This window comes from Drosophila tropicalis, unplaced genomic scaffold, assembly GCF_018151085.1.
Source record: "Drosophila tropicalis isolate 14030-0801.00 unplaced genomic scaffold, ASM1815108v1 contig_878, whole genome shotgun sequence".
Taxonomy (NCBI): domain Eukaryota; kingdom Metazoa; phylum Arthropoda; class Insecta; order Diptera; family Drosophilidae; genus Drosophila; species Drosophila tropicalis.
Genome location: NW_027173374.1, coordinates 7,602,174 through 7,624,431, shown reverse-complemented (window position 1 = coordinate 7,624,431; position 22,258 = coordinate 7,602,174). Strand labels below are relative to the sequence as shown.

At 37.6% G+C, this 22,258-nt stretch overlaps 2 protein-coding genes across 8 annotated transcripts; both read left to right on the top strand.

Moving 5' to 3' along the window:
• The first annotated feature begins 174 nt into the window (after positions 1-174).
• Fas1 (fasciclin 1) lies at positions 175-15,300 on the top strand. 7 transcript variants are annotated; one of them, XM_068299076.1, is made up of 15 exons: positions 175-277; positions 1,550-1,818; positions 4,380-4,418; positions 6,722-6,851; positions 7,117-7,286; positions 7,370-7,769; positions 7,830-7,990; positions 10,578-10,732; positions 10,801-10,891; positions 10,956-11,176; positions 11,233-11,395; positions 11,453-11,600; positions 11,774-11,809; positions 11,957-12,082; positions 13,763-15,300. In XM_068299076.1, exons 2-15 carry the CDS (start codon positions 1,693-1,695, stop codon positions 13,765-13,767), a joined length of 1,971 nt encoding a protein of 656 aa, XP_068155177.1. In that variant the 5' UTR covers positions 175-277; positions 1,550-1,692; the 3' UTR covers positions 13,768-15,300. The 7 variants fall into 7 exon arrangements, with proteins under 7 accessions (XP_068155177.1, XP_068155178.1, XP_068155172.1 ...); XM_068299077.1 differs by lacking the exon at positions 11,774-11,809; XM_068299071.1 differs by having other exon boundaries at positions 11,957-15,300.
• Positions 15,301-16,020: 720 nt separating this feature from the next.
• LOC137584645 (uncharacterized) lies at positions 16,021-21,168 on the top strand. The gene is made up of 5 exons (XM_068300154.1): positions 16,021-16,415; positions 16,633-16,782; positions 16,875-17,367; positions 17,438-17,585; positions 17,990-21,168. The coding sequence occupies exons 1-5, from the start codon at positions 16,212-16,214 to the stop codon at positions 20,142-20,144; spliced, it is 3,150 nt and encodes a 1,049-aa protein (XP_068156255.1). The 5' UTR covers positions 16,021-16,211; the 3' UTR covers positions 20,145-21,168.
• Positions 21,169-22,258: the final 1,090 nt, after the last annotated feature.

The window sequence follows — 22,258 nt, the reverse complement described above, 5'->3', positions numbered from 1 at the left end:
CTGGCAACGTTGTGCTTGTGGACACTCAATTTTTACGGCGAATATTGACATTTTACGGCAAATATTCATTTTTTAAGGCGAATATTCATTTTCTTACGGCGAAGTGCAAGCCAAACATCGATGTTTTTAAAAACTGCAAAACCATCGATGTATCGATAGTACCATCAATGTATCGATAAGACCATCGATATTTGTTCCAGCTCTAGTCTCGCCCGCGCATTGTTGTTTTTGTTTTCGAAGTGAGCGGGTGTGTTTCGCGGTCGCCAAAAGTTGGTTGGTGAGTGGCTTAATTAATCGTATTTAACTTAAAAAATATTGACAAATTTAGTAACAGTGTTTAAATTGCAATAAGCGAATCGCATTTGGAGCTTAGATTTTGTGTGGTCTTCTATCCGCCTAATTGCAACCTTTAATATTGGTGAGCTGCTGCAGGTGCTTAATCAAAAAAGAAGTTCTCAAGCGGTGCTCTTTTGTTTATTGATTTATTCGTGTGCTTGTGTGTGTGTGTGTGGGTGACCGTCTTTTCTTGCAACAAAACTGAAAAAAGTGTTACGCGTCTTTTACAATTGCATAATTAAGTTCGGTTTTAATAGTTTTTGTCCTTTTTCAATCTCTAATTCTAAGAATAGATTTTCGGCTGAAATCGAATTGAAAAAAGCGGTTTGACTGGGGGAAAAAAGCGCAGCTCAGCAGCAGCAATGAGTATATAGAATCGGAATGTGCAAAGTAAAAATATTTAAAATGCAAAAGCATATTATCGAAGAAAAACTATAAAAATAATAACACTAAGCGCGGCTTTGGCATTTAGTGCCTCTTTTTCTGATGACATAACGGTATTTTGTTGAATGTATGCGTGTGTGAGAGCGAGAAAGATGCTTAGTGTGCAGAATTATGTGGTATAACAAAAAAAAAAGATCTAACAGAAAATCAACAACCTTCGAGGCAGCTTTGACTCGCCGTCGCACAGTGGAATTAAACCGAGTCAAAGAAATATTAAATATTATTTCATATCAATCCAAAATAAATATTGATTTCCAACCAGTTTACTTAAAATATTGAGAATTCCATTGAAGGCCAATTCAAATAAATTTGATCGATAAATTAAAAAAATTAAATCGAAAAATTAAAATATCTATAAAATTATGATTTTCTTACATAACGAATTTTATATATTCACGAAAGAAAACTTTCTTTAATATTTCTCATTTCTCTGAAAAAAGGCGTTCAATCTGTTTCGTCTATTAACAAAGGTATTACATAAGCTTTTTAGTTTTCTGCTGTAAATTTAAATACAAAGCGCCTTAGGTTTTTATGCAATTTTTACCACAGTGCGTTAGCCGGCAGGAAGTTGTGATGCTTTCGCTTATTTTCTTTTCTTCTCGTATTCTGCTGCTGCGTTGCTATCATTTCGCCGAATTTACTGTTTTGTTTTTAAGAGCTTGTTTTCATAGTGACAGGGCTCTCAGAGGATGTACATGTGGGGGAGGGAAAGTGGTTGTTGTTATTGCTGGATGCATAATTTATGCGAGTGTTTGCCTTTAAATTGCAGATCTGTATCTTAGAAGCAGCCCAAATAACATAATACTGCCACACCACCCTTAAAAGTCGTCGTCTTCGTCGTAGTGGTCGTCGTTTGTCGTGAGAAGTGCCGTTGGAAACAAAAACAAAAAGACAAAAAAAAAATAACAGTATATGAAAATGTTGTTCACTTGCCGTGGACTGAGTGCAGCAGCACTTTTGCTACTCCTAAGCTGTTTATCTTATGCAGCTGGTGCCGAATTGGCAGACAAATTACGCGATGATCCGGAACTTTCACAGGTAAGTCAAGTCATTTTTAAGTAAATATTTTCATAGGTGAGTAACAGCAGCAGTTTGCTCCTCCCCTCCCTTTTCCAACACTTAACCAACATAACCGTCATAATCATTATCATCATCTACGTTGGTTGACACATTTCGACTATGCCTAAGAAACGGCTGGGGCCGCCCTTGAAACGAAAAACCTTGATAGAAAGGGATAGAGAGAATAAAGAGCCTGCGCAAAAGAGAAGGCACTATAGATTTTATGCACAGGTAGCCATTGAGAATGCGTCTGTCCTTGTCCTTGACCTTTTGCTTTTTCACTTGTTGTTGCTGCTGCATCCAGGAGCCAGGTGCCTTTTGGCTGCTGCGAGAGAAAAAAATCAATGCTAGTACAAAAACTATAAACATATCACATAAAAAATATTTATACTCCAGTTACAAAGTCCACTCAACTAGTCTTGGCCACATTAGGTATGCATGGCAGATTCTATTATGTAAAACAGGGGAAAAAAAACCATAACTAAAACTACATAAATTAAGCGTACAACAGACAAGTACCGACTGACCGACAGACAGATAAACAGACCGACCGACCGGCCGGCCGTTGACGCTGACTGAGCATAACAGTTTTCTATTTAGTTTACCCTTTTTACACCTTCACACACAGTCTCACATTGGGAAAACACATAAAAGTGTAAAAAGTCAGAAGCCAACAAAGGTAACCAGCTAAAACAACAAAAACAGTAAATATATACATAGGTACATATGTACATACATAAAGTACATCCATTTATACATTATGTACCCATTGTATGTACTCTGCTAAACATTTAATACCTACCCGAAAAAATGTTGCCAAGCAAAAAAAAAAAAAAATAACTAAACCCAAAGAAAATTTCACAATTGAAAAGAAAGCGTGCGACAGTCTGAAGCCCATAATTTGCTATTGCAACTGCCACTAGAGACTTAGACATTCTACATAACTAGACGAGACCTGCAACAGAGACTAAATATGCCTTTCTCGTTATAGGCGCAAATTCAAAACCACTTCTTAATAAATAATTTCAGTTTCAAGAAACATAGTTTAGAGAATCCTCAAATAACTAGAGTAGTTTGCTCCATCTTTAATTATTTAGAATAGTATATTAGATATTAACTAGATAACTGCCATTTTAGAATTTGATTTGCTCTCATTATGCTAGCAATTCTCATGGTGTTTGAAATTTACATAGACGTCAAAATGAGAATAAGGGGTCAACTTGTGGTTTTGCTTGGCAGATTACAATGGAGAGTGGAATGCGAAACTTAACTAAGCTGGAGTTGTATGTATATTTGCTCATGACCATTAATGTAAATGTTTTAAAGAATGAAATTACGTACACATAATTCATAATTTCATATGAAACGTCATTAAAAGCGAGTTGGTTGATCTTCCGCTTAGTGGCATGTGCGGGCAGACGGTCGGAAAGCCTGACGGTCGACCTCCTACACTGACCCCAAACTTCCTGTTGCATGGCCACTGGATCGCATCGTCTTGGGGTTTTTTTTTTATTAATTTAAATTTTTGTAACCTTTGACTGCAACTGCAACTGGAATTGGAATTGAAGGCGGACACGCCTAGACACATACACTTGCTGAAAGGGAAGAGAAAAGAAATAGGGGGAAGGTGTGGAAGTGGAACTCGGATAGACTGACGCACATCAACACACAATCATCAACCAGGGGAGAGCAGGCAGCATCGAATTCAATTGAATTTAATTTAAGATAACAATACCGAAACCAAGATGCGCGTTATGTGTGCGGCGATATGATGAGATGTGATGAGCCTTCCATTCCCATTCCCATTACGATTTCAATTCCATGTCATGAATGACCTTAATGGAGCCATAAGTGAAACACATGCTCAAATATAGAGAAGACTTGATCCATTAGACAACATTTATACACCGAACTTTGTATGTGTGTATGTGTGCCGCGTGTGGGCTGGAAAATGGCCTCGCATTTCTTCAACCCTCCTCCTACTTTTCGATCTGTTCCTGCATTGTCTCCTTCCCAATGACACCAATTAAAAAGAAATGTGCCTCCGCCCAGCTCAAGGGGTTGCTCTGCCTTCTCGGTCATGTCTCTGGCTACTGCAATTATATTCCAAAAAACTTTACCATTTACACTCACACATGTATATGCATAATTTATACCAATTAAATTTATTTATACAAACATGCACATAAAAGCGTTATACATATACAAACATGCATATGGAGGCGAGACAGAAGGAAGGAAATCGATATAGCCCCTCGATCTGCTAATTAATATTAGTGCACTTCATTTCATATTGAAAATTGAATATTTCCACTCAAAAGCACACACACACTGACACACACATAAGCTCAAATGTTGCATTTGTTGAGTAATATTTATGTAGATTTCGATAAAAATTTTCATTTTTCGAGTTTGTTTTCGTTGATTTTGGTTTGTTGTTTTGCCGTCTAAAGAGCAGAGTTTTACAAATTTGGCTAAAAATACTTTCAAAATATCGCAAAACTTTCAACTGTTTCGGCGGTTATTTTTCTCTCTTTCAGAGCACTGCCAAATCCTTCAGGCGTCTAATGCCAGTTAGGGTAAGCTGCAACAACAACAACAACAAAACAACTCAAGCACCCAAAAACAATTTCATAAATAACATGTTTGATTCTTTAAATTTATTTATTAATTAATGAACAGTTTAAAAGAAGCATTTCCGACTTCTTAAAGTTTATAGATTCTTTTTTTCCTCAATAGTTAAAATAAGCGAGTTATAGGTAGAAAAGATAAGTTAAGGATAATAAAATTTATGTTTCTTTATGTAGCCTTGAAACCAGGTGATGCAAAATATACTCAAGTCGGGACTAAAACTTACTTCATTTATTCAAAATTGGCCAACAAGGGTTGTTGTGTGTGTGCGTAATGTCCTGACGTGATTGCCTTCAATGTGGGAGGGGAGTAGTGGAAATCGAAATGTCTTGCATTGGCCAAAAATATTGTTTGCACCGCCGTCTGGCTCTGACTCATGCCCTTGACTCTTTCTCTTTCTCTCCCTCTGACTCGCAGTCTTTATATACATACATATTTATCCCTAAGATATGCGGGGGATGCAAACGTTTTTGGGGTCATTGGCACCGTTAAGCAAAAACTTTCGGTTTGCATGGTAAATGAGGCAGATTTCTCTCCCCGCCAAGCCAAAAAAAAGGGGGAAAGAATAAAAGACTCAACGACAGGATAATGCTCTAACAATTGTGGCAAATTGTTAGTAAGGACTCCCCGGAGAGGCCATCTGGCTACAGTATTTCTATCTATCTAAATATTAGATCTAGAAAAGGGGCTGAAACTCATTAAGATTGATTTGAAAAAAAAACACACACACACCCATACAAACGCATTTGATAATGGAAATTTATGAAAGTAATTGCATCTAATTGTCCCCTTGTCAGATATGTAGATGAAGATTATATGTTGAAGATCTAAAGGCTAGATGACATAATGAAAACAGTGTTGACAGAAGGCCGTTTTTTGGACAAGGGTAGAAACCAGTTTGGCTACTGCAACACTGAGAAAAAAAGGCAATAAATTGGATAGGATTGAATACTAAAGTTATGACCTTTATTTTTGTTGCAACAAGCCTCAAAACAAACAAAAAGAAGAGATTTCAAAGAATTTAACTAAATTCTATAAGCCATTTCTTTCTTTGATCCAATTTCTAAAAAACGAATGATAAAATATCGATTAATCAATGGCTTAAATAACTACTCGCTATCAATTTTGTATCCAGTTTACTTGTGTGACATATGCCACAATGCACTCCTTCAACTTCACTTGGCCCATTAAGCACTCTCTCTTTCTTGCTCCTTTTGCTGTCTGAAAGATAAGCGCAACCATTTACTGAAATGAAATTGAAACCAGCTTAGGTTAGAGCAGTTGGTAGAACAGAAGTTCGAAGGGAAGAGCGAATAATGAACCAGGACCCAGGACCAAGAGTGGGATAAGTATAAAAACGACAACTGACGTCTCCGATTACCAAAAACAAAAAAAGAGAACGAGTATAAAAATGTTGTCTACACATACGTAAAAGTATGTAGAAGGAGGGCAGAAAAGAAAATTGGAAAAAAGGACAACGAAAACCTTTAGAAGGCAAATTGCCATGAGTCACACACGACGACGACGGCGAGGACCAGGCCATAACCAGACTCTAAAAGAGGGCACCAAAAAAGGTGTTGTCCTCGCCGGAACCTGCACACACAAATACACACACACACACACCACTCTATGCACTAGTTGGCATATTCACTCATAAACTGGACTCAGAATGTGCAGCAGGGCGTGTCGGCGGCATTAGGTGGGAAGCCGCAAAATATGTATGTGGTTGCATGTCATGTCCTGCTTGATGTCCTGTTCTATTGTTGCCAAGCAGGTGGTGGCGGTGGCGGTGGAGTTAGTGGTGGCCAGAACCACCGGGGTCAGCGTCTGCTATTTAGGGTAGCTGGGAAAATGCATTTTCATGTGTCCTGTCCATAACAGACACACATAGATAGAGAGGGAAACATAGTCTCAATCAATGACACATAAAAACCATTGAACCATTGGTGGGGGGGCAAAGGAAATCCAACAACCCTATTCCTTGCTTACGTAATTGGTTCAATAAACCTTTTTTTGCCATGCATAATGTGTTCCGTTTTATTAGTTGTTTCTAGTTGTTGTCGTCATGGCAATTCCTGAATCGCAACGTTGCCAAAATGCCAAGCAACCAGTCAACCAACCAACCACCCACCAAGTTCACCACCCAACTCACTCCATCCAACCCTTGTAATGCGCGCCCAACAATTTCAGCGTTTAAAGAAAAATCTCTAACCCACACTTTCTATTATACTCTCTCTTTCTTATTTTGCAGTTCTATAGCCTCTTGGAACAGAATGCTGTGGCCAATTCAACACTGGCGCTACGCTCCTGCACAATCTTTGTGCCCACCAATGAAGCCTTCCAGCGTCACACAGGGACTACCCATGTCATCTATCACATTAGTAAGTATCTGCCAAAAGCAAAGGCAAATCGATTAACAAAAACAAGAAAGTTCTTCAATTAAGGAGATCAATTATTAATTTCATTTCGTTGACAAATTTCTGCTTTCAAACTAAACCCTTTTTCATTTTCGTACTTAAACAAGCCTTTTTTTTAGTTAACCATAAAAAATATAAAAAAAGCATGGATTTCAATTGAACTTTGAACAAAGCAAACGACGATGATGCATAGCAAATTAAATATTTATTCGACTATTTCCATTTACAGCTACCGCGGCATTCAATAAAGATCAACTGCCAAACAGTGTGTCATCGGATATGGAAGGCAATCCGCCGCTATTTATCACGAAGAATCGTAATGGTGACATCTTTGTGAACAATGCACGTATAATTCCCTCCCTCAGTGTGGAGCTCACCAATCGCGAGGGCAAACGTCAGGTCAGTAGTTTTTGTTGTGGTGTGATGCGATTTATTTATTCCAATTGAATGACATTTCAATTGTCCCTCTCGCCCCTTTGTAGGTTATGCACATCATTGACGAAGTGCTAGATCCACTTACTACGCTATCAACTGCCCAGGATCAAATCACCAACCCAGATGCCCTTGAATTTATGCAGAAAGCCGATTTGCTCAATATAGGTAAAAGCCGTTTGCGCACCTATCGCAACCAGGTGTTGATGGCCAAAAAGGAATCGTTATTCCAGTCGGCTGGCGCTCACACTTTCTTGATACCCATCGATGATGGCTTCAAGGTAGCCACCCGCAGCAGTCTGGTGGATGCCAAGGTTATTGATGGTCATGTTATACCAAACACTGTCATCTTCACTGCCGCCTCGCGACACGATGAACCCAAGACATCGGCCGCCTTTGAGGATTTGCTTAAGGTCACCGTTAGCTTTTTCAAGCAAAAGGATGGCAAAAGTAATGGCATACAAATATCTGAAAACTAGTCCCGACTTTACTAACAATTGTTACTTTCAGTGTATTTCAAGTCTAACACGCTTGTTGGCGATGCCAAGCATGCAGAGGGTGTTGTCTTGGCCGAAATTGTAAAGGCCAATATTCCAGTTAAGAATGGTGTAGTCCATTTGATTCAGCGTCCTTTGATGATCATCGATTCAACAGTCACACAATTTCTACAGGTAAGAATGCATTTAACAGAAAGGGTTTGGCCAGACACTCTGCCACTAACACCAAAACCCACATAGAGAGACTGATAGTGCCATTAGCTTGTGATAAGGCTCGGCAATGCGATTGGCTAGTCACGCACCAAGAAATACAATCACACTTCTCCACACACAGACAAACACACACACACATACATGAGATAACAATTTTCTTTGCATTTAGCTGAGTCGCTCTTTATCGATGAAAATGCAATAGTTCCTAGCTGTTGCTAAAGTTTCCCAGAGGGCTTAATTGATTGCAAAGTTAAAAAACCAAAGAAATCTTAAAATGCACAACAACAATAAATACTCTTTGAATTTGGATGCTTTTACCTATCCTTATAAACTGTAATTGAAGCCCAGAGTCTGATTTTACTTAGAACTGAATTCTTAACAAAAAAAAAAAAAAAAAAATGGAAAAAAAGCCAAACATATTTGGCACAAAGAAAAATCTTAAACTTTTGTCAATTCGGTTCCATGTAAAATCAAAAGAAAAAATTTTATTTTAAAATAATTTTTAAAATATAAATTTTATTTTAAAAAAATTTTGGGTGTAATGTAAGTATTGCCAAACCAACCAAAAAAACGAAACCGAAAAATAAAAAAAAATTAACCATTTAAGCTATGTATTATAGCTAATCAATGTATATTCTATGTAAACTACCAAACCAAATTTCTCCATAAAAATTCTCGCTCTCTCGCTCACTGTCTCTCTGTCACTGTTTGAATGTTCATTCATGACATGGATGTTTTTTGTCTGTGGGCATAAAATGAGGCCATTGCGCTCATATTCGATCAACAAAATTTGATATCATCTGTGAAATTGGCAAAAAACGAAAAACTGCACATTTGGCGCTAAGCTTAGTCATTCTGTTGCCTCCAGTCTAGGTCATTAAAGACATATGAGAATCGAAAACTTCATTCATTACCATATCTCTATATATAAAGATACATACATACATATATTGAATGTACTGAATTGGTAATCCTATATACATAATCGGAATCAGTCCCTTTTCCCTGTCTTCCTTTCTCATATCAACTCAAAGAACTCGCCAGATCGTTTCTTTCACTCGCTCGCTCGTTGGCTCAGTCGTCGGCATGCCTTGATCTGATTGTAACTATAGCTTTAACCTTTATCCTTAACCTCTCCTCGTTTCCCTCCTCATGGGCATACATACATACACTCATCCCGTTTTTCATTTTTTGGAAATTGCTCTCAACTGTTTCTTTTCTCGTAGAGTTGTTTCGTTGTGTACCTTTTGTGTTTGTTTTCTTTTTTTACCTTACCTATTAGCTATAAAATGACTAATCCTAAGACTGATCGTGTTTTTATTTGTTTTTCTCCATTATCTTTCTGTTCTGGTACTTGCCAAAATACCACAACGGCTCAAACATTTATACGATGCACCTGAACTGAAATTGATTCAAAAAACCAATTTGTAAAATCTCTATATAAATCCAGTCGTTCAAGGTAACAAACAACCAACCGTATATATATATATATTCTTTCATTCGCTAACGATCTGTTTGTTCTAATTTTGTGCATGAATGTAAATCTATTTTATAAGCAAATACTTTGAGCATGAGCCAACATAATTTGAATGTAGTTGCTTCAAAAAATTTTCCAAAATTTCTCAAAAGGCCTAACAAATTAGATTACAATTGAATTGTATGCATATTTTGTAGAGTTTTTCTTTGTGTTTAATTTGCTTTAATTGCATAAAACAATTCTGAGGTTTGTAATTTGTTGTAGTAGTTATTTGCGGGTGGCATAAAAGAAAAGAAAATAAATGCACGCCAGAATAAAGTAGCATAAGATTGCATTTTAAAAGAGTTCCGTATTTAAATATTAATTGATGAAAAAGACAAAACTATGAATAAAAACTTTATTTCCCTTGTGCCTCATTTCAAACGTTTTATATTTGACCACATCCTCTGGCGGAATTTGGGCGCGGAAAAATATAAACAAATAATTATTATCAATTATAAAACAACAACAAACACTTTGTTTGCAATTTGTTGCCTCTGTTCTTCTTCTCTTCACATTTCCAATTGTTCTTCTACTACTACAACATATAATGGTTTAGTTTATAAACGTAAGTAAATGTTTCAACATTCGCTCTCACCGCACCACCATCACCACCACCGCCTCTCTTTCTCTCTCCCAAAAGTTGCAATCATCTAATACAAATAAAGTAAACATTATGTTGCAATCATTGGTTGGTTACAAATCTTATCAAGATCTTCGCAACATTTTACATTAACCTCATCTCTTCACCATTTATTGTTTTGCATACATCAATTGGTACATTGTTTTTTTTTTTTTGTTTAATCGAATTCGAATAAATGTTGTTATTGTTCTTGATGTCTTTGTCCTCTGAAACACTGAAAAATTCTTGTATAAACTCGTTTAGCAAAAGAATTAAACAATCAACAACAACATTGCTTCAGCGTTTCCCATAAAACTATATTTTTTGTTTTATAAATTGCCAATTTGTTTTTCTTGTCTTTGTTGAGAGCATTCTTAATTGATATATATTTGGGCATTGCTTTTTTAAAGGAGGATTCGGAGAATGGAGCTTTGCGAAAATTCTATGAGGCTATAATGGACAATGGCGGTGCAGTGCTTAATGATATCAACAATCTGTCTGAAGTGACCATTCTGGCACCGAGCAATGAGGCCTGGAATGCCACATCCATCAACAATATTGTTAGGTAAATTGTCCCTGAGTTCATATTATTTACCAGTAAATATCGTAATTCTTCTATTTAAATCTTTGCAGAGATCGCAAGAAGATGATTGAGATTTTGAATATGCACATTATTAAAGATCGTTTGAATGTCGAGAAAATTAGGCAAAAGAATGCCAATTTGGTGAGTTATTTTAGTGTTTTTTTTTAAACTTTTTTTTTTAACATGATGTTCTTTTTTTCGACAGATTGCTCAAGTGCCCACTCTTAATAATCATACGTTCCTATACTTCAATGTCCAAGGTGATGGTGCAGATGCCCACATAACTGTTGAGGGTGGTGGTGTTAATGCCACAGTTGTCCAGGCAGATGTTGCTCAGACAAATGGCTTCGTACATATTATTGATCGCGTTTTGGGAGTACCCCATACAACAGTGTTGGGAAAATTAGAGTCGGATCCCATGATGAGGTAGGTGACACTGATTCATTTTCTAAGGCATTCCTATCTCTATCTTTTTATCACAGTGACACCTACAAAATGGGCCAGTTTTCAAACTTTAACGATCAACTGAACAACACCCAGCGACGTTTCACCTTCTTTGTGCCCCGTGATAAGGGCTGGCAGAAGACCGAATTGGATTCCCCTTCGGCACACAAGAAGCTTTTCATGCGTGACTTTGCCTATCACGTGAGTAATTCTTGTAACATTTGCCTTAGTCATTCCTAATGCTTTTATCTCTCTTAGTCAAAGGCGATCTTGGAACGTCATTTGGCTATTGCAGATCGCGTGTTCACCATGTCGGATCTGGTAAAAATGTCACAACAGACGGACAATGTTGTTTTACCCACTTTCCGTGATTCGCTAAAGATTAGAGTCGATGAAGAGGCAGGACGTAAGTATTTTGCTTAATTTTTTTTCGGAATGCGTCTTAACTTTCCAAGTGCTTTTGATTTTTAATGCAACTTCTGTGGTTATTGGCTTAACAATGACTCTTTAACATATTTTCCGAAATTTCTTGTCTTGCGCCTAACAAAAAAAAAAAAAATATTAACTTAAAATTAATAGATCTACATGATGAGTATGCTAGTCACGAATGGACTGGTAAGTGCTGCAATTAGTCAAATTTATTGCACAGCTCATGCCAGAAATAACAAATTGTCACATCATATGAAAATAAAATATCTTCATTCAAAAGTCTTCAAACAAAAGCCAAAACATTAATAATAACTCTCGTGTTTTTTCTTGTAGGCTATGTGATCATATGGAACTATAAGAAGATCAATGTCTACAGGCCTGATGTTGAATGCACAAATGGCATCATTCATGTCATTGATTATCCATTGCTGGAGGAGAAAGATGTGGTTGTGAGCGGAGGTAGCTATCTGACAGAATCAAGCATTTGCATCACCTTGGCCAACCTCATAATGATAACAGTAGCAAAGTTCTTGAACTAAACTTTAACGCATTCATTAATGTAAATCGACACTCAGCAAACAACAAACAACAACAACAATAACCACTACAGCAACAACAACAGTCGTCTACAAAAAAACAGAAAACGAATACATCAAGAACAACATTTTTTTTAAATATGGATAACAATTCGCAACATATTGTTTATATCCTCTCCCACAAAACAAATGACAAAATCAAAAGAAAACTGTGTCTGTATTATATATGCGCGTCACAAGAAAACACGCCTCGAACCACATTAAGATTGAGGCACGCTCACATTCACCCATACACACACACACACTCACACAACCAGCTCGAAACGAAAATATCTAATCTCAGCTAGTTTTGGCTTTAACATTAGCAGCTTTTTGTATGACGATGAGCCTCCTAATTTTTAAGCATTTAACTAAAATTCTATTGCCCCGTGCTAAGGCCTTATGTATCATATGAAATATATATAAAACTATTATGTCTGATTTTCTTCTATATATATATATACATAATACTTATGTTCGACATAATTGTAATTTACGTTCACGTTGAAATCCCTCCAACACACCCAAATTCGTTTTGCTTGATAATTTTTTTAAGTTCAATTCATACCATACCCACTATATTATGATTTTAAGTGTACATTTTTGTCAATTATTTGTTTTAGTTTATGGAACGAAATATCCATAATTATTTTATGATTTGAATATATATTTAGGTAGAATGTCAACGAATCTCATGGTACATGACATACATAGAATGAAGAAGCAATAAGAGCGCATCACACGTAATTAAAAACTTCTCTCATACTTTCACTACATACATACATGCAATCACATACACAATTACTATATGTTATACATTAACCTTGAATTGAAACCAAAACAAAAGTCACTGTAAAATTTTTAAACTATGTCAAATATTATAATAAAGTGAAAGTGTTTTTTTTTATATTATTTTCATTGGAAGTGTATGATAAAAATTTTAGTTTTAAGCCAAGCATCCTTTAATTGTCTAATCAGTATCGAATGAATGTATGCCCAATTAAGTTCAAGCAAAACAAAATTGTGAGAGAAATACAATTGCTATAGAAATCAATATATAAAACGTCATCCTGCACTTGGTTATTAGCTCTGCTATGCATGAATCCCAGCCACACACACACAGAGACACAGTGCAGCAACTGCAATCCATACATATATAGGTTAAAAAACTATACAGCCTTCCTTGAACGCATTCCCCAACACAGTCCCACCCATACACCCCAAAACGAGACATACTCACTTGAAAACAAAAAACATGAACAAGATTTTGATATATACAAATTTTTAACATACATACATATAACGAAACAAACAAAGAAACCAAATTTCTCCCTGCCAGCCCCATGGCGTTGGGTATGGGCTTTGCAGTTGCATTTTAAACTTTGTATGTATTGTACGTATGTAGTTGTCATGTAAATGTTAAAAACAAAAAACTAGTTTATAGTCTGACTTCTTAGAACAAACCCAAGCGCTAACCATAAATACTCTTTCTATTTCTCTGTCTCTCCCAATCCCGATTATGCTAAAATATATATATATATATATAAATTGATTGTATTTATAGGTTAGACATTTTAACTACCGCGAGACAAACAAACAAAGATTATGTAATACATATTAACACACTCAATACAACAAGAACAAGAACTACACCAACAACCAAGCAACCAACTACAACCATCCACATATTTGAATCGTAGCCAGACTCTGTTAAGTTGACGCAGTTGCTTCGTACAGTACCAGTGGCTGTCCTTCCCCCACTCCTCATCAGACCCCCAGATAAAACTACATACTATCTTTAGTAGGCAGCAAAGATTAGTTGAGTTTGTAGTAGCGCGCTAACAAGAGTATAAAAACAGATTGAATACAATATAAAGGCTAAAATGCACGTAAGCTTTAAGAAATTGTTCGGAATACAGAGATAAAATGTTGTTGAAGGACGACAGGACGTCAAGGATTTGTGTATGGTATGGCGGCAGCCAGTATCTAGTAGTATATATTATATATGAATGTAAAAGGAATTATGTATGTAAAGAGCATTGTATTTGTATGTCGTAGTCAGTAGTTGCACGTTAAGCACCAAGATCGAGTTCAGGGCTCTTCCATTCGCATTGAGGAGGACTTATGAACTTGTATGTATGTGTGCGGTATGTGTAACTAGTGCCTTACTAAAGATAAACGCATTACCTTAACCTTTATACAAATTTACTCGTAATAAATGAATTATTACCTATTATAAATTATAACAATAAAAAACCAAATCACTAACGGAAAGTGCAAATGGCGGATGTTTATCAGAAACGCTTCAGCTGCTGGCATAGAATTGTGAACTGCATACAATACCGAAAGACAAGTAAACATTAAAGACATATAAAAACAAAATACAAGAGAATATATTTATAAAGCCTCATATATAAGTATTCAAGCCAATCGCAAATCGAAAATCCATATTTGTAGTTTCCTGCTTCAAAAGAAATACAATATCTCTATAATAATATAATGAAAAAGGAACCACATTTGAGCTACATGCTATTTACACTCACATTCAACACACACAGACAGAAAAAGATATATAATATTAAATATTTTTCATAACTTTAATTAAATGTCAATATAAATGTACTAAATGTATATGGAGTTTATTTACTATAAAATTCCAAAGATGAAACCCTAAAATCAATGAGAATACTATATACACATATATGTATATAGGTACACCTATATATACATATATATATATATACATACATGGATGTGCGAATATATTTAGCAATTGAGTTCTGAAAACGGATTAGACATACATAAATGTATTACATATTATATTTCAAAAACCGAAACAGCTAAACTATGGTAAACAACAGTGCAAAATGATATATTATTCCATTTTATTTTATGACAAGCGCTTTTTAAGATTTAACAAGAAATCAATTCCATTTGCGAAATCACCAAATGAAATTGTACTTAGCATTAGTTAAATCAATTAAATAAAAACATTGTTCTAGAACAACAAAAAATCAGAAAACCCAAATGTCAACCGAAAAATCTTCTGCAAGCTTAAGCGTAAAATAAAAATTTCAAGATACCAATATAAAAAGTCAACAATTAAGTGTTTTAATTTTATTACAACAATTAAAATTCTCAAATATTTAGATGGGCAAAATTTTAATCTAGGTATTTGTATTAAATTTGCCAACTACCATTTTTCTAATTAAACATTAAATATTCTCGAAATCAAAAGAAATGTTTCTTGATATTTAATTTGTTCATCAAAAACTTAAAGACATCCTTAAATATTGTAAGTATAATAATATTCGGATAAGCTTGTGCATGCAACAGTTCATAAACATCGCAATATGCGCAAGCGTATAAACGTAACAAGCATTAAAAGCTTGCCGCGAATTTTAAAGTCGTACGTATTTATTATAACAGCGTTCTAACTTTCATTTACATTTTTAAGTATTTCTTTTCGTGTTTGGGAATAGCTAAAGAAATCTGAAATAGCAACTTTCTAAACATTAATTTGATTGTACATACGAAGGAAACAAGGAAAATACTTTTTCACATTTTTAGAGTGACCAAATATTTTCCACAAGCAAACAAAACTACTGATTTAAAAGCAAAAAACGAAACGTAATATGATGTGTTGTAAATTAGTTTAATCTTATAGAGTACTTTCAAGTCATTGTCCAGGTGTTTTCATTTTCCTCCGCATTCTACTAAAGTTGTATCTGCGTAATACCTAACTTAAGTATTTTCTACTTTGCCATAGTTAAGTGCCGCTTTATCCGAAAATAGTGGGTGCACTTATCCATGAATATTGGGGAAGTATCCGGGAATAGGAATATGAAATCGCAAGATGTAGGCGTGAGTCCAATTGAAAGACAAACAATGTGTAATTAGTAATTTGGAGCTAAGATCCAAAGCAGGACCAAAAAAAAGTGAAAAATTAAAGGTGTTTTGTTCAATTAAAAGAATACCGCCCCGGTGGCGAGCAAAAGTAACTAAAATAACTCATGATGAAAAAACGCAGCTCACGTTGCAACTCGGATACTTTCAAACTCGCCATAACGAACCAAAACCAGATGCAGAGCACTGGGACAAGGACAGATAAGCATAATGTTGACAATAGCGATATTAGCTTGCTCCAGCGTCCGCTAACAACGGCCTACTCTGGATTCGAGGAGGCTCGCCGTGCCTACGAGGATGGCACTAATGAGGTAAGGAATCGATATATCATGATGTTCATGATGATGTGTTAGTGTGCCTACGTGACGCACCTTTGACAATGAATGGCGGTTTCCAAGCTAGATTCCTAGATTCAATTTGTTTACACTAACTAAAATAAACTATAATCCTCACTGTTGGATGAGCATGAATGTGTGGATTTACTATGTGGTTGATTTGCCTAAAGTGATGCCATCTTTTCCGTTCCAGGTGCGACGTTTGCTCAGCCAAGAATGCAGTCTTATCTATGAATGCGATGTGTGTCGGAATATGTTTCGCAGTTTGGCGAATTTCATCAGCCACAAGCGTGTCTTCTGCTGCATTAGCGCCCGCTCAGCGAGTCAGAATGGCGGATACACAGTGAGTTTGGATCAGTAAAGAACAATAAATAAAGAATATTTAATTGAACTTGCACCAAAACAATACTTATTATGAATTTTCATGTATTTTAGGATCATAACTCCACAATGATAATTCAAAGCGGAGGCAGAGGTGGTGGCAGTGGCAGTGGCCCATCGACACAGGACATTGAGTACATGCTCCGCAGTCGCAGCACTGGTTGCTCTCCAGTGCCTCGTGAGGTACGACCGATGCGCGGCGGTATACGTGATCTAAGCGGTGTGATTGAACGGCTGCGGCGGGAAAAGGCTACCTCAGCAATGCGTTCATCGCCCACAGTTCTTCAGCTGGAGCCAGTGCCCACATCTAGCCAGGCTGTCTATCAGACCATCAAAGTCGATCACGACGACAGCATAAAGACGGAGGTTAATGAAGTTCATCACATGCTCAATCCTGAAGACACTGTTGTCGGACCAGATGGCAAGGCCGTTGTGAGCGATCAAGGCAACCATAAATCAGAACGTCGAAGCGGCGGCAGCGATTCGGGTGAAACTGGTGAACAGTCAATTAGCGATGACGCTGAGACCAGCATATTCTGTGAGATTTGTAAGGGAATGAAATGCTCTTGCCGAGTAGGCTCTGAAAATTGGTACGAATGAATGTTCTTTCATTTTAGGCAACCTCACATTTCAGACGCACAAAACTCTCGAAGTGCACATCCAGAAACATCATTCGTCATCGGCTTTCGTTTTTCAGTGTCCAGCGTGTTCGTTGACTTTCCTGCAAGCAGCAGCCGTAATACGACATCTTTCAAAGGATCACAAGTATGTAAAACTAAGATATAAAAGAATTTATTCGATGGGAATATTAAAACTAACTAATTCGGGTTAATGATAATCTTTAAAAGCTCTTAATAGGGTAATAATAATTTAACCTTTTTGTTTTGCTAAACGCCTAAGAAGCTAATATGTAATAATAGACGTTCTTAGAATTAATGAATCATCAGTTCTAGTCGGTGGTTCTCTGGTATACAATTTTACCCTTAACCGTATATAAACCGTAAATAAAAGTGGAATTTTTTGTTCTAAACATTCGTGTTTGGATCGTTGTTTTTCTCCAGTTTTATTTGTTTATACTTTTAACTTGATCCATTAATTTTCAAATTGTTTACCCCTCGTTTCAATTTACGTCTGACTTTTGTCTATACTATACTATACTCTATACACAGAAAACCCACGAGGCGGATTCGAATGATGCGTAATACGATCCTAAAGCGTCGTGTGCAACAGGGCGACATACAACCCAAGGGTCCAAGCCGTGAGCTCAAGCGTCTGCAGTTATCAGATGATGTGGTGGGTCATGTACCAGAGCTGGTAAATGAGGGAAGAGAACAACGGAAGATAATGTCGCTGTGTATTTACTGTGAGAAATCATTCGAGCGACGGGCTGCCTTGTCCACCCATTTACTAAACTGTCGGGCTAAACAGGAGGCTCTGGCCAAGCCAGCTCCCAATGTAAAAGGATTGAGACTAAAACAGAAGAGCAGTCTTGCTTCCAGCTTAGACGCCAATGATGAATCTGATCCAGCTAATGCCGCTGAAACAACTCTCGGTGTGGACAACATAAAACTAGACCAATCGCTGGAGCAAGCTGGCGAATCGGATTCGAATGCTTTAAATGAAATGTTTGCCGATCTTGCCGAAGAAAGTGAATCCTTTGCAGCTGGACTGCAGACCGTTTCGCTGGACAAGTTGCAATTGCAAAACGAGAGCGACTCGGCCAGCGATGAGGCCTCCAATAGCGAAGATGATGACGAAGGTCGAGAGCCCGATCCAGAACCACTTGCCGAGGAGAGCATCAGCAAAGTTAAGGGCAAAAAGAAACGAACTGTGCCCATAGAGAAACAGATGCGCTGCCGTTGTAAGATCTGTCACAAGCAGTTCAATGCACTTGGCAACTTACGTCGGCACATATCCATGTTCCACTATCGAGCCCGTCGATTTGGATGCACTTTGTGCGATTATCGTGCTTTTCGGCGCTATGATATCATCAATCATTTGGGTTTTATCCACAAGATAGATGGAGATCGTGAGATGCTCACAGAGAAGTATGTGTCCACCCACGAGTGTGAGTATTCACGTGACGATGTGGATGGCGATATTGTGCTCTTGGATGCGCAAAACACAGCTCAGCCAGAGGAAACATCGTCGGCAACTGAGATCAAAGCAACACCGAAAGCCTCCGAGAAGCGGTCAAAGCGTTCCAAGACTATAACAGAGACAAGTCCCAGTTTGGAAGACGTTGTAATCAAAGAAGAACCTGATACGGAACCTGTAGAGCCCACACCAAGCAAAAAGCGTCGCAAGTCGCGTTCTCAGATCTCTCCGGAATCCGGTGAACAGACGGCAGAAAAACGACCCATTCGCAGGCGTGTAAAGGCAGTCAACAAAGACTTTGTCTACGACATCCCCAGTTTTAAGGCAGATGCTTCTGGATCACAGCAACAACCACCACAACAACAACAACAACAGCAACAACAACAACAGCAACAACAACAGCAGCAACAGCAGCCTAGTGCAACTCCAGCGGTTGACAGTATGAGAGCTAAGCTGCGTCGACCTGCTTCCTCAAACGATGAGAATAAGCCAAAGATATGGGAAGATTATATAACTGAAGAAAAGAAACCTCTTGTACAAGGCATTACCCGTCGTATTATGTTAGAGCTCGTGAGTCAAGGACGGGCCGTATCCGCTACCTTACCAGAGTTGCCTGCAGAGCGTCCCCAGATGCGTCCGCGTCTCACATCCCACACACGAACCGAAAGTGAACAGCCAAATGTGGTAACGGAGCCGGAGAGTTTTATTGAAAAGATTGCCAAGCGAACGGCAGCAGCTGGCAAGGATACGGCAGTCATCAGCAACCTGTGGAACAAGGTCAATACGGCGATTGCACATCAACAGCAGCAACAACAGCAGCAACAACAACAGCAACAACAACAGCAACAACAACAACAAAATAAGCAGCAGGATGAGTCTGTAGAACCCAAAGAGGAAAATAATGCCAAATTACCGCCCGACGGCAAACAGAGTCCTCTTCTCCCAGCTGTTTGCTCACCATCAGAAAAAAGTTCAGCATCGGTGCCTGTAACGGACCAAGAGGAAGCACAGGCGCCGCCAACGCCGACACCGATGCCGACGACGACGCCATTGCTGGTCACTGGAAGGGAATGCCTGAGCAGCACCAGCAACATCACTGAAGCGACAGGACCACCCACAACCAAGTTTCCGGCATTGCCCAAGCCGCCATCCGTTTTACAGGCAACTGCCAGTGGCACCATTCAGTTTACATTGGACAGCCTACTGCGCGCCGCTTTGCAAAACTAAACGGAACCGGAAGCGGAGGCCACCACGATTTTACATTACTCGTCATCTAGTTTACTCTTTTTGTCCCGTTTTTTTTTTTATTTTTCTTTAATTTTTATTCGTGTTTTTTTTAGTATGTCAACCACACAACGTTTAAATGTTATGCACTTTGTGTCCTTAGCGAAAACGAAACTCCAAAACAAACAAAAAAAACTCACCCTCTCATTTAGTTGTTAAATACCCCCTCCCCCCTGAACACATTTTGAGTATTACGCGATTGAACAACCAAAAGAATTCAAAACAAACCACAGTAGCATAATTTTTTGGCTTTTAGCGAATGTTAGTTGGAGCCGTGCTGCAGCACGAAAAAGAATCAAAGAGGAAGCGAGAAGATGCAACATCTTCTTTAGATAAAATACAAAAACAAAACCCATTTGTAACATGTTATAGTAATGAACTGTATATGTATGTACCTAATTTTTATTAAACTAAGCAACATATTTGTATGTAATTATGGCCTTTAGATTGCATATATGCAATATATTGATATGTCTATATCAATTGTGTACAATTGTTCCATAAAAAAGGAAAAGCAACATTCGCCCATCATTTGGGTGGATATATATATATATATATATAGATATTTCTCAGTGTTAGCTACACCCCTAACTCTTTAAGGTTTCCATTTTTCATTTCTTTGTATTAATAATTTTCACATTTTAGAAACAGAAAGAAAAAAAACGTGGCTAACAAAGTTTTGCAAGTCGTTTTCACGGTGCATAAATTTGTTCATCAAAATGTTAATTACCCAACTGCGGGTAAAGTTAAGGAAACTTTTACAAGGCTATAAGGCAATCTGTTGTTATGCCCCCCACACCCACACACGCACACCTTCACACACACACACACACACACACTTACGAACACACAAGACACAGCAAAAGGAAAAAGAAAATGTAATATATCATTGTATTGTATTGTATTGTACAAGGTAGAGCCTTAAATCAAATCACAAAAATTGATAATAAAACCCCTGATAATCGCAGCCGAGAAAGTAAATCAATTGAAAGTAAAAATACAATATGTTGACCCCAATATCCTCTTACCTTGGTAAGAGAAAATATTCGGCAATGCTTTTTTTGTTTTGCTCAAATTGTATTTAAGAAAATATAGAGCAGGTCGCAGTTATGTACCCAACATGTGAAAATATGCTAGACGCTGTTGCTATTTGGCCCAACCAACAGAATTGTGTCACGGTCAGGAGTATGGGCGTGAGCTGGATCTATCTCTCTATCTGATGATGTCCTAATACTAGGACACAAACCCTACAACCAGGCCGCACTTTAAATTCTCATATGTACACACATACAAACATATGTATTTATATGCGTGTGCTTTGCAAAGCGAGAGCGAGTGTGTGTGTGTGTGTGTGTGAGTGTGTGTGTGTGTGTGTGTTGTGTGTTGTAATTGGAAACCGAAAGTGAAAACGCCCAGACCTTGGAGCTCTCTACCGCGACAACACAACTCAACCAAACACTCTCTGTCATACAAGAAATGAACTTAAAATTGATTTATTATTGCAGTAAAGAAAATCAGGACCCAGTACCAAGCAATGGCAATGGCAGTGGCATCAAATTAATGCCACTTACAAAGGCATTACGTTTCAACAGAGAGAGAGAGAAAGAGAAAGAAAGATAGAGAGTGAGTGAGCTGGAAGACCAACAACAGCAGGCACCATTTGTGCTCCTTTGTTGTCGTCCTATAACCAACCTCCCATCTCCCACCTTCCAAAGCATTTTTGCTGCATAAACTGATTAAGTGATTTCAGGTTGGTTTTACATGCAAAAGCACGAACGAAAACTAAACCAACGTCAACATCAACATCGACATCAACATCGACCCATGTGAACCCGACAGATGACTACGATATGCCCGGCAATGAAAGCGGCAATCCTTAGGGGGAGATGTGGATGGATGCTAAGTGCTTTCAGGTGAAGCTTTGATAGTGCTGCTTGTTTATTGTACGATCTCTGTCCATGAATCCCTTTACAATACATACAAAAAAATTGTTTTCTAGGCCACAATTAATATGCTCTATCCAATTATTTGAACTGATTCGTAAAACCCTCTCAAAG